The following is a 13,704-nucleotide window of genomic DNA, read 5'->3' as shown; positions in this document are numbered from 1 at the left end:
ACAAATATACAATAAAAAAATAATCAGTTTTTGCATCATGCTTAGGCTTAACAACAGTACTCGTTAAGTGTTAACCCATTTGGCTGCAAAAAATAAAGTGTTAATCCATTTAAATTTTATTGGCTTTTTAATCCATGTTTATATTTGGGAGTAATTAACATAAAAGGTATGTTATAATGATCTTTTCATCTAACAATTCTGTTTAATAATGAACATTTGACATGAATCTATCTACTAAAAAAATGACATGAACATAAAAGGGCTAATTTCGTTACACTTTTATAAATTGATGAAAAATGTCTAAGTAAACTTTTTTAAACTAACGTTTAAAAAGATAAATAGTTTCTCTCATGAATCCCAATTTCAATTTCAAAATAATTGATAAAGCAAAACAAAACGAGTTTTATCTTTTTAAAACAATAAAATGACTTAAAACAACCGACAAATTTATACAAATCAACTCGAACAGAACCACAAAACATTTTCAACGAAAGTTTCGTTCGAAACAACAAACGTCCAACAAAGTCCCACGATCATCCGTGTATTAACAGTAACTTTCAAAAGCAATTTGAATCTAAAATGGACATGCATAAATGAAACAATCTTGAGCTAAGCCTCCCTTTCTTCGCACAATACATCCTTCGCAGCACGAGGTACAAGTCACCATAGCATAGAATTTCGACAAATTCTAGTTTGGAGAAATGAATTTAATCTTGTTTTAGACCTCGTACTTGCAAAGATCCTCGAATCCCATGTATTCGTGTCGCTCAAATTTCCCAATCATGTCTGATATTCCAACTCCACCTGTAAAAAAGATAATTTTCCCATATAGTTTTATCATTTTTTAATGATTGAAGCACAGGCTACGGTCTCATTTATTATCTATTAATTAATATATTAAATAACTCCATTTTCCGGTTTGCTCCCTGCCTCTAACTCCATCCAAATTGTTTGTTTTTCCATTTTGCTCCCCGCAGGGAGCAAACTGGCAACAAAACCAAAACATCAGGGAGTAAAATGGCTATTTTTAAAGGTTTGGGGCAAAACCGTTAAAGTGACCAAACCACAGGGAGCAAAACGGAAGTTTACTCTAAAAATAATAAAAAATAGACTTGTTTAGGCTCGCTAGCTCGATAAGTGAAGCTCGGGGTCGGGTTCGTTTACTAAACAAGCTTATTTTTAGGTTCGGGCTCAGCTCGTAAATAAGTTTAAATAAGCTCGGCTCGGCTCGTTTACCAAACAACTTTAAGTAACGGGTAAATGTTATTAAATACTAATAAAACTAATATTACACTAAGGCTCAATAAGGCTTGACGAGCCTCACGAGCTTCACATGCCAGGCTCGAGCTCGGGATCAATAAGGCTTGGCTCATTTTGAGCTTTTTCTCGGCTCGTTTGCACCCCTAGTCTCAAGCATGAGAAGGGTAGAGCCGATCCACGCGACTACAAGACCCAACCCTGACAACCGATGCTTCAACATATATATTTGTAGTAAATAAATCAAAATACTCACCTAATGATATAGCGCTAACGAATATAGTGAAGGCGAGGATGAATATAATTAACGAAGCCCGTCCTAGTATCATAATCAGCTTTCTCACCACATGTTGCCCGATGAAAGCAGCAATCGTTGCCACAATTAGAAAATAAACAGCTGCAATATATAAATAATAAGATAAGCGGTTTGGATAAGCAATCTTAAAAGAATAAAAGACCCTTGGAACAACCTATCGATGCATGCATTAGATAAACCCGGCCCATAATCACAGTTTTTCACACTCACAATTGACAAAGATTTAAAGTGGAAAGATGGACGGGTTGAGTAATAAGTAACTTTTTGTACATGTTGAAACAGGGCGGGTTGGGTTGACCCGAAAAACTTTTTATCCAAAAAGTTCATTTCTTTAAGAGTAAATTACGCTTTTGGTCCCTGTGGTTATATCACTTTTACTATATTAGCCCAAAATAAGAATTTTTAACATATCTGCCCCCATGATCTCTATAACTAACCATTTTGGCCCCTAAGTCTAGAGATCATGGGGGCCAAAATGGTTAGTTATAGAGACCATGGGGCCCAAAATTGTTAGACTTAGGGGCCAAAATGGTTAGTTATAGAGACCATGAGGGCAAATATGTTAAAAATTCTTATTTTGGACTAAGAGTTAATTACTATTTTCGTCCCTGTGGTTTGTCAAAAATCACTATTTCAGTCCATTAGTTTAAAAATTGCGATTTCAGTCCTTGTGGTTTCACTTTCGTAACCATTTCAGTCCCTGTGGTTTCACTTTCGTAACCATTTCAATCCATTATTCTGTTAAGTACAGGGACTGAAATGGTTACGAGGTGGACTGAAATGGTTACGAAAGTGAAACCACAGGGACTAAAATCGCAATTTTTAAACTAATGGACTGAAATAGTGATTTTTGACAAACCACAGGGACGAAAACAGTAATTAACTCTTTGGACTAATATAGTAAAAGTGATAGAACCACAGGGGCCAAAAACGTAATTTACTCTTTCTTTAATAAAGGTTTGGTGTGACAAACAGAAAGCTTTTTATCCGAAAAGTTCATTTCTTTAACAAAGGTTTGATGTGACAAATATAATTACAAGAAGAATATTATTTCAATAGTTATATGTTTTTCTGAAGATTTAGGAGATTTTATGCATTAAAACTATAGTTTCGGCAAATTGACCTGTTTCTAGCTATGCACTTACCATAAGGAACCGGGAAACGCTTTAGAAGGTAGTATTCTACAACAGACATAGATGACGAAAACGTCATTGCAAATGTGGCTGTTGCACTTGAAACCTGCATAACTTATTCTCTGTTAGAGCTTTCTTTCATATTAGATAAAAAAGTTAAATAAAAAAAAAGGTTAACAACCAAAAAACATTCTATATATTCTTTCGTTTTAGTTTGAATTAGATTGTTGCCATAGGCCGCGTGTTGCGGCGGCAGCGCCCTAGTTGTTTATAGCCGGCGGCACGTTATATGAAAACGCGTGTTTCGACGTATCCGATCGAACTCAGTGTACCCTATAAGAGCATTGCGGTTATAATGTACAAAGATGGCATTAACGTTTGGTGCCCGCACGTGACGTTACGCGTTTTTTACTTTGTTACACACGGTACGTTCGTGACATTAACGTCATTATACATAGATAAAAAAAAGTATGTCTCGGTCATTGCGGTGTAAAGTCGTAAAATTAATTTAGATAGCCTACGTCATTAGACATAGATAAGAAAAGAGTGTCTCAGTCGTTGCGGTGTAAAGTCGTAAAAGTAATTTAGGCATTAACGTGGTTAGGCACATAGTTGTCGATGGCGAATAGCGACAAGGCACCTATAGGCTACGTAGCGAATAGCGACAAATAGCGACGGCTATTTTATAAATAGCGATTACACTAGAAAAAGAATTTTGAAAATTTTATATGTATATTACATCAAAATACCCTTGTATATATGATATTTTACATGTATATTTAACAAAAACCTATAAATCCAGCTATTTTATAGCTATATCTAATTGATATTAACATCAAAAAAAAAAAAAAAAAAACCCAAACTGTCGCTAAGCTCGCTATTCATCGCCATAACCAACATAGCAACACATAGTCGCATCGCCATAAAGCGCGCTATAGCGACCGCTATGGTCGCTATTAACAACTATGGTTAGGCATATATAAAAAAGTATAATAATGTGTCGTTCGTCGGTGTAAAGTCGTAAAAATAATTTAAACAAAATGAGGCGTCAAGTTATTTTGTAGAAAAGTTTGGAGGGTCGTCAATTACCAAAAGTTAGAAGTGAATGTGTAACTTACTTAAAGAAAAAGGGTTGTCGTTGTGAAATCTTAGGGTGTTTTGTTCTTATTTTGAAAGTTTGGGGGTAATTTAGTCATATTTTGAAAGTATAAGGCCACCGACCTTTTGTTTTAAGAGATAGTAATTTGTGACTTTTACAATAACAAAAAAAAAAAAACAAAAACTCACTTGTGGAGGTACTCCAAGCTCCAAAAAGAGTGGGCCCATAATAAAACCGCCACCTAGGCCGAGTAAGCCACCAACCAAACCCGCTAGAACACCACAAGAACAATACAAAACCAACTGTCCTATGGTAAGGTTGCTGGCCGAATCGCCCATTGATGATATAGCTCGTGTTCCTTTATATAAACAAACCGCCTCATAACCAGATACCCCAAGAGAAATTGGAATCTACACGACCAATGATTCAATATAAGTTGAAATAAGATGATTTAATTAAGAGTAAAATGTCATTTTCGTCCCTGAGGTTTGGCCAGTTTTGCGACATTCGTCCAAAGGTTTGTTTTTCCGCATTTGGATCCAAAAGGTTTGAAATCTTGTCATTTTCATTCGGCTCGTTAACTCCATCCATTTTATCCGTTAAGTCAGGGGTATTTCCATCTTTTTTGTTAACTTAAAGGGCAATTTGGTCTTTTTCAGGGGTATTCGGTCTTTTTACATAAAGTGAAAAAGACCGAATTGCCCTTTAAGTTAGCAAAAAAGACGGAAATACCCCTAACTTAACAGAGAATAATGGATGGAGTTAAAGAGCCGGATGCAAATAGCAAGATTTCAAACCGTTTGGATCCAGATGCGGAAACACAAACCTTTGGACGAAAGTCGCAAAACTGACCAAACCTCAGGGGCGAAAATGACATTTTACTCAAAAAAAAAAAAAGGTGGAAAGTATACCTGTGATAAGTTTAGCACCCAATACAATGTTGAACAAGTAGATGTATAATTCTGTCACCAACATATGCAAAATCATAAGTCAATGTAAAGATTTTGAAACGAATGTAATGTTCAAGTTATGTTATAAAATATAAACTACCTTCGCGATTTGCAGACCGAGGAACGCGATCCAAACAAAGACAAGAAGTCCTAGTTCTTTCCAACAAACATTCTCAAGGATACTAACCTGAGATGTTAACATATTAAATATATATATTTTTTAAATTATATAAAGAATCAGGCTTGTTTGCAATGGTTTCACCTAGGGATGGGATTGGTACGGTACCGGTATCGAAAATAACAGGGCCGAATTTGAAGAAAACTAGGTACCAAATACCGTACCGAATATATTTGTACCGTACGGGTATTTCGGAAGGGTACCAGCTTTGGTACCACGTTCTTTTTATTTTATTTTTGAGCACAAATATGGGTGTTAAATAGGTAAAATCGGCATGAGTACCGAATAGGTAAAATCGGTAGGAGTCCCAATACGATACGGGTACCAAATAGGTAAAATCGATACGAGTATCATAATTCATAAATACCAATACCATAATACGAAATAAAGATAATATAACAAAACTTTTAAAGTTCTATATAAAATTCGGTACCAATACCGTTTTACCCGTACCGATACTGAAATCAATAAAACTGGGTACCAATACATGTACCGAATACCTAAAATTGGTACGGGTACGAGTACGGATATTTGGGGAAAAAAACTCATCCCTAAATTCACCTCTTCTTTCAATATTCTTTCGGGTTTGGTTGTACTTCCATTGCTGGGACCACCAGGAAGAACCTTGTATTCTACCTCAGCGCCGTCTGTGGTTTATATAGAGTAATATAATTTAATTTAAATATTTAATTTTATGCGGGTTGATGATGAAACTAGGGCTAAATAAACCAACCATTGCTCTCCATGCGCTTAGCAGCCTCCTGAAAAAAAAAAAAAAAAAAAAAAAAACTCTTCATAATTAGTTTTCATGTTTGGATAAACAGATTATGAAATTGTTTAGGAGTGCAAATAATTAGTTTGATACTGTATGTACTGTAACAAAACCAGTTCTATAAGTGTAAACACATATTACCTTTCGAACAAAAATGCCATTTTCGTCCCTGAGGTTTGGCCAGTTTTGCCACTTTCGTCCAAAGGTTTGAAATCTTGTCGTTTTTTGCCCGGCTCGTGAACTCCATCCATTTTTCTCCGTTAAGTAAGAGGTATTTCCGTCTTTTTTGTTAATTTAAAAGGGCAATTCGATCTTTTTCAGGGTCGGTCTTTTTACATGAAGTGAAAAAGACCGAACTACCCTTTAAGTTAACAAAAAAGACGGAAATACCCCTTACTTAACGGAGAAAAACGGAGGGAGTTAACGAGCTGGACGAAAATGGCAAGATTTCCAACTTTTTGGATCCGGATGCGGAAAAACAAACCTTTGGACGAAAGTCGCAAAACTGGCCAAAACTCAGGGAAGAAAATGGCATTTTACTCTTCTTTTAAAGTAGAGTTAAATGCCATTTTAGTCCCTGTGGTTTGGGCCATTTTGCCAGTTCAGTCCAAAGGTTTCATTTTTAACCTGTGGGTCCAAAAAGGTTTCACAGTTGCCATTTTAGTCCACTGGGTTAACTTCATCCATTTTTTCTGTTAACGAGAAGTCCAATTCGGTCATTTTATATGGCTGAATTGCCCTTTTAGTTAACAGAATTACATACAAAATAACCAAATTGGCATTCTCGTTAATAGAAAAAATGGATGAAGTTAACCCAATGGACTAAAATGGCAACTGTGAAACCTTTTTGGACCCATAGGTTAAAAATGAAACCTTTGGACTAAACTGGCAAAATGGCTCAAACCACAGGGACTAAAATGGCATTTAACTCTTTAAAGTAATTCAATAGAAGTTAACCTTTTTCATAGAACTTGTAAACACTGAAATTAACATGTGTATTACCTTTTTCATAATTGTTTCTTTTTTCCATGTTTCAACACCTCTGAAGAAGGCCTTGCTTGATGTGCCTATAGATTTACCATTTATAGATGAAATGTCATTCTAGTAAAATAACCAAAGGGGGTACAAAAAATATAAAATCGAACATAAACATAATAAAAATACCTATAAAAAGAATAATTAATAAAACCGTAACCATCCAATCAGCAAAAATCACATTAAATGCAACTCCAAGACTTATTCCAAGCATCAACATTGGTTGAATAAGCAATGCCAAATCATAATCAATAATTGGCATATCGAGTGTCGGATGCCTTAGTTTAAGATTGTAATAAACGGTTGAGGCTGCTGCACCCATGATCATACCTGAAATAATCAATTATTAATAACATGCCTCTAAATGAACTAAACGAACACGAAAAGAGGCATGTTCGTGTTACTTCATTTAACTTTAACCGAACAGGAACATATAATCGAACACACTTTTTTGTTCATGTTCGTTTATTAAGAAAATAGGCATGTTCATGTTCATTTATGTTCATTTGTTTAAAACCTAAATGAACAGTTCACGAACGTAAACGAATATAAACGAACTTACTTAAAAACACATTATTTAACAAACAATAAACAACACAAATGAACATAATTATAGGAACATAAATGAATATAATTTACTAAATATAAATGAACTTATAGTAATTTTATATGAATTAGTGATTAATCACGATAAATTACATTGGAAACCCCATTTTTATTACTAGAAAGCCCAATTACCAATAGTTATATTTATATATAAGTAGTTAGAAAGTTTCTTTTATGTTGAATATATATATAAATATATACTAATGTATTTAAATTGAAACGAATAAACATAAACAAATGTAAATAACCGAACATAAATGAACGAACAAAACATGTGTTCATGTTCGTTCGTTTATTAAATAAACGAACTTCCCGCCAAACAAATTCACGAACAATTCATGAACGTTCAGTTCATTTACAGGCGTAGTTAATAACAAAACATGTGAATTTATGGAATTAAGTAAAGTGATATATGTTGGATATGATTTATTCTTACATTTTGACATTGCAGTAGCGGATTTCGCATCGAACCCAATAATTAAGGTAAGCATTGGCACAAATATACCACCACCTCCAACTCCACCTACACTTCCAAATGCGGCTCCACAAAATCCAATAAAGCTACCAAGAATAATTTTCCACCCAAATTCCATTTCCTGTTTATGATATTTAACAAATATTTATGTTATTATTTCATTGTAACATTATTAACATTTAATGGTATATTTGGTACAGTAAAGCAAGGTCAACCACACCAAGAAATTAAAGAGAAAAAAAGGCATGATTCATGTAAATGATGTAACAGAACTTTGTTAACTAGCTACTTCATTTGATACTTGCAAATATTTGACTTTGTACATATTTAGCAGCGTGTTTCGTTGTGATTAATGAACAAATGATTAGCGTAATCTTGTGTTATCGGGGATAATTAATGAACTCTATTCAGAAAACTAAAAATAAAAAAGAGAAATTTGTAATTAATTTGAGACCTTAAAAGATGAAAAATAATTTCCATTTTAGGGAGGAAAATGAACACAAAATCATCATGGTTACAATACTATTTCAAAATAAAAGATAGAGTTAATTGCCCAGATGGTCCCTGTGGTTTCATGTTTTTTCACATTTAGTCCCCACCTTTTGGAAATAGCAGGTATGCTCCCTATGGTTTGTTATTTTGTTACTCGGATAGTCCCTGAGTATATGTCATTTAGTTTGGAAATAACAGGTATGCTCCCTATGGTTTGTCATTTTGTTACTCGGATAGTCCCCTGAGTAAACGTCAGGGGACTATCCGAGTAACAAAATGACAAACCATAGGGAGCATACCTGCTATTTCCAAAAGGTAGGGACTAAACGTGAAAAAACGTGAAACCACAGGGACCATCCGGGCAATTAACTCAAAAAATATGAAGTTACTTTCAAATTGTCAATTTGTCAAAAGGTCAGTATCATCATCTTATTATCCGCGTGTTTCGTTGTGATTAATGAACAAACGATTAGCGTAATCTTGTCGCCTTATCGGAGCTAATTAACGAAAATCTATTAAAAAAAAGGCCAATTTTGCAACTAATTTGAGACCTTAAAAGATGAAAAATAATTTCCATTTTAGGGAGGAAAAATGAACACAATATCATCAAGGTTGCAATACTACTTTTAAATAAAAGATATATATAAAGTTACTTTGAAAAATCTTGAATCCAAATCCAAACACATCAAGTGGAAGTGGCATCCATTATTAGTCCTTGTTAGGTGAATTTTGTATCTATGTTTAGATAAGACTTTTAATTGACACACATCAATAAAGCTAAAAGTAATCATTCTCACAACTTGAAAAAGTAACAATAATATATAGAAACACATATCCAAACATCTAACAGAATTACTCATCTAAACCTTCCCTAATTGACCATAACTTCATAATAATAATAATATTCATTTCCACTTTTATTTTAATAACAACTTTAGATTTGTTCTAAAAGCAGGTGCAATCATTCAATTTATATTTTGAATATTAATAATGATATAAAAACACATATCCAAAAATGTAACATAAGTACTCATCCAAACACTCCCTAATTGAGTAAATTGACCACAACTTCATAAAAATAATATTCAATTCCACTTCTATTTTTATAATAGCTTTAGATTTGTTCTCAAATACAATTATTATGTCAAGGAAAGTAGTTGTACTCATTCAATTCTTCATGTTATTCATTTAGATTTTAACACTTCTTCAACCATTCTGCATAGTTTAATACTCCACAAATAATTTCATATTTTGTTATTCAATTTTTAAGGCTTAATAATAATAATAATAATAATAATAATAATAATAATAATAATAATAATAATAATAATAATAATAATAATAATAATTCATATTTTAATAATAATTTCAACATAAAATCACAAACATATAAGAACAACTTACAGGCCAAACATGCTGATAACCAGATCCATCAGTCTGAAACAAACTCTTCACCAGTTTCACATAATACGCCGTCGTTTTCGGCTCATCATCACCGCCATAATAACCTGTTGCAACCGCCGTTACATTTTCAGCAGAAACACACACCGACGCTAACAACACACAGTTCACCACCATCACCGACACTGTTCTCCATCTAAACACTCCAATTTCCGTCATTCGAACGTTAACCTAAACGATTTGCACAATTCACACACAGTTTACACGTATTATTCTGCAATTTGGCGCCAATCTCGCGCCAATTTCACGAAATTGTTGTGATGTATCTTCGATTGAACTTGTTTGATTGAAGATTTGGACGAATTGAAGCAATTTGAGCGGTTAGATCACGAGATTTTATGAAGGAAACTGAAGAAATTTGGGTTTTGTGTGTACGGTGTAAGTGTGTGTTTTGTGTGTGAGAATGAGAGTGTTGTGAGAATGTGAGTTGGAATTTAAATGGTGATGAGGGGGGTAAAGTGTAAGAATGACAAGTAGAAGGGGTGAAAGTGTAAAAAAGTGTAAATGGGGTTTTAATTTGATTTTAAAGGCACATGGTACAAATGTGGTTTTAGTTTCACATTTAAAAAGTCATAGCTTGCAACATTTAATTTCACATTTTAGTTTTTAAAATCTTTTTATTGCAACATTTAATTTCACATTTTAGTTTTTTTTTTAATTTATATAGAGAGAATTCACATTTTAGTTTTTAAAAATGTTTTTTATATAGAGAAAAAACTAAATACGTAGTATTCTATTAAGTCGTAGGAGGGGTATCAAGCAAACTCAAATTGAGCTTATTTTAGCGGCATTAAAACCATTTCGTCGAACTCTACGATCTTAAATTTTAGGTTTTTTGCTTTTGGATTTTTACCTTGTAGATTTTACAATTTTTATTTAGATTATTGTGTCTTTTTATTTGATAGTGTGTCTTTTTTATTTGTGTCATTGTGTCTATTTTACGATTCATTGTGTTTTTTTTAGTGTCGTGTTACGTTTATTATAATTATGTTATATTTTGTGATTCATTATATATTTATGTACTTCCTAAATTTAAGAGACTTTATAGGATAACTATACCCTTTGTGTATAAATGTATGAAATATATTTTTTTTTAAAGGTGACTTTCTATGTACAGGACCTAGTGTCACCGGGTTCTTGTTAAAGACAATCCCCCGTCAGCCCCGCCTCCGAACGCGATGTTCTATCGGGCCCCGGCCGCCGCACAAACTGACCTTCGCCGGGAAACCATACTTCCCCCATAGGAGAACCTCGCTGGGTAACAGCTGCTATCTAAATTTTAACAATAATATTAATTTATCACGTATTTTTTAACATGCTAGTATTTGGCGTAAACAATTCATATGTTAGTTGGAGTTTGTTGGTAGTTGTGAATTGTGAATTATAGCCGTTGGTTGTGATTATACATGATAGTAGAAGTTCTTGCTCTTAATTTTAAATTGTATAAATTGCAAATTTCTTCACGCTACAAAACAAAAAAAAAAAGTTTATTCACAATTATATTATATTATATTAGATATAATTACACAAAAGTTAAAAGTTGTTCGATGTGAATGTATTACAAGACCATTCACAAGACAAATTATGTTATTAAAACCGAAAACTATAAAAAATGGGTACAAGTATCGATGTTGTTTAAGTGGTATCGATTCGATTCGGTATGATACTCGTACTTGCTACAGATTATGATACCAAAAAATACGTTATTTTGAATAAGACTTTGTATTGATTATGATGGCACAATAAAGCTTTTACCAGAGTATTAAAAACTGTGGTTTGGTACCGGTAAAAAATGAGTAAAAACCACAAACCGAAAATTGTATTGACTATGACGGCACAATATTTGTATAGTACCACCATAAATGCAAATATACCAAAACTGGCTCGTTTCGAATCAAAAACCGTAAAAGTGAATATCGGTGTATATAGTAATGTTGCTCGGTTGATATTAATTAAGTTTGGTACAATATCGGTAAAGTACCGATACTAGATATAGTCTACGATATTAAAAAATTCTTTATTTTAATACAACTTTATTTTCTATAATATTTATATTGGAATATTGACAAAACTAAAATGAACGTGAGTGTATTTACATTTTTTTAAGCTAACGAACTCAAGTTGTTAAAGAAAATTAAATTAAATAATAAACAAATATTATCAAAAGTGAAAACCATAAAAAATGAATACCAATATCAGTACTGTTGTTTGGTCAGTATTAGTTCAGCTCAATACGGTCTCGGTACTCAGTATAGTTTGTATACCAAAAAATATGTATTTTACACATATATCCATTTTAATCAAATTTATATCGAAATGTTGACTATTAGGAAATAATTATAAAGGTTTATTTAGATTTTGTTTAATTAACAAACCCAAATTATTGTTATAAAAAAAATTCTATATTATTTAAAAGTTTGGAAAAGTTATCTAATTAAAAAATTAAAAGAAACTCCGAGCATGAAGTGATAAATCATAAGTAGACGTTGCATTATTCATGCTTTGTGTTATGTAAAGTTGTACATATAATACTATTGTTGAGGACTTGCATATTGTAGCGGGTAGGTAATTATATACGTAATTTAAGTAAGTTATTAAGACTATTCGTATAAAATCTTAAATCTTAAATCCTAAACCATATATTTTTGAAACTATATATTCTATCTTCTTAATTTTGATCACTTGAAAATCACTTTGTATACTTTATTTTGATTTAAAAAAAAAGTCACTCTTCTATCTTTCTAGTATCACTTAAAATTCATAATTTGTTTTTAGAAAAAAAAAAGTCTACTTATTCTAAAAGATAAATTAAAGATTTTTGAAATGCATGATTTTTCTTTAGATTTAGATTAGATTTAGAGAGTGGAGATACAATAGGAAGTTTATTTGACTAGAAAGGCTAGGAAGTGATCTTGACCATCTATTAAGTTAATCAAGGGCTAAGATTAAATCAGGGAAATTGAAAGGAAGAAAAGAGGCGCGTGAGTTTGTTCAAGGGCATTCTAGTCAATCCAAGCCAATAGTTTCTCTCTCCTCCAATTCCCCCCCTCATTTTTTAAACGTTAATAACTCTTTCATACGACATTATTTTTTTATAAAAATTGCACAAAAAAAACAAGCGTTTTTTTTTTATCTTTAAAACGAGTATAGTATTGCTATATTTTAAAAAAAAAAAAATTAAAACCCAGTTGCGTAAAACGCAATAGAAAAACCACCAGTTACGTAAAACGCAATGAAAAAAAACCTAAAAAATGACATTTTTTTCTAAAACGCAATGCACCAAAAAACACAAAGAAATGACTTATTTTTAAAACGCAATGGTCAGAAAACACAAAGAAATGTCTTCTTTGTAAAACGCAATGGCCAGAAAACACATAAAAAGGTGTTTTACCTAAAACACAATGCACAAAAAACACATAAAAAAGGTGTTTTACCTAAAACGCAATGGCTAGAAAACACAAAGAAATGTTTTATTTGTAAAACGCAATGCAGAAAACACTTAAAAATGTCTCATTTCTAAAACGCAATGACCTAAAAAAACAAAAGAAAGTGTTCTCTGTAAAAGGCAATGGACTGAAAACACCTAAAAATGTGTTTTACCTAAAACGCAATGACTAAAGATACTTAAAAATGTGTTTTTTTCTAAAACGCAATAGCCAGAAAACACATAAAACTCTCTTATTTCTAAAACGCAATGGACACATAAAACTGTTTGTGAACTGTTTGTGAATTGTCTATGAACTGTCTGAATTGTCTACGAATTACTGTATTCGAAATGAGCCAATTTCTGGAAAATTAATTTTTCTGATGCGTTTTTAGTACAGCAATTTAATCGAAAACAACCCCAGCCAGGGGCTCTGCCCCTTGGACCCCGCCAGGGGCTGCCGCCCCCGGACCCCCGCCAAGATCGTAAAACGCAACGACTAAATA

At 32.7% G+C, this 13,704-nt stretch overlaps 1 protein-coding gene across 1 annotated transcript; it reads right to left on the bottom strand.

The window, feature by feature from the left end:
* Nucleotides 1–382: 382 nt before the first annotated feature.
* On the bottom strand, nucleotides 383–10,191 carry LOC110883377 (sulfite exporter TauE/SafE family protein 3). The gene is made up of 12 exons (XM_022131150.2): nucleotides 9,718–10,191; nucleotides 7,783–7,942; nucleotides 6,870–7,070; nucleotides 6,708–6,772; nucleotides 5,667–5,694; nucleotides 5,495–5,580; nucleotides 4,856–4,942; nucleotides 4,717–4,767; nucleotides 3,994–4,215; nucleotides 2,719–2,812; nucleotides 1,514–1,654; nucleotides 383–804 (listed from the first exon to the last, which is right to left on the bottom strand). Exons 1-12 carry the CDS (start codon nucleotides 9,931–9,933, stop codon nucleotides 719–721), a joined length of 1,437 nt encoding a protein of 478 aa, XP_021986842.1. The 5' UTR covers nucleotides 9,934–10,191; the 3' UTR covers nucleotides 383–718.
* Nucleotides 10,192–13,704: the final 3,513 nt, after the last annotated feature.

Source organism: Helianthus annuus, chromosome 1, assembly GCF_002127325.2.
Source record: "Helianthus annuus cultivar XRQ/B chromosome 1, HanXRQr2.0-SUNRISE, whole genome shotgun sequence".
NCBI classification, from domain to species: domain Eukaryota; kingdom Viridiplantae; phylum Streptophyta; class Magnoliopsida; order Asterales; family Asteraceae; genus Helianthus; species Helianthus annuus.
This window is presented reverse-complemented; position numbering and strand designations above follow the sequence as displayed.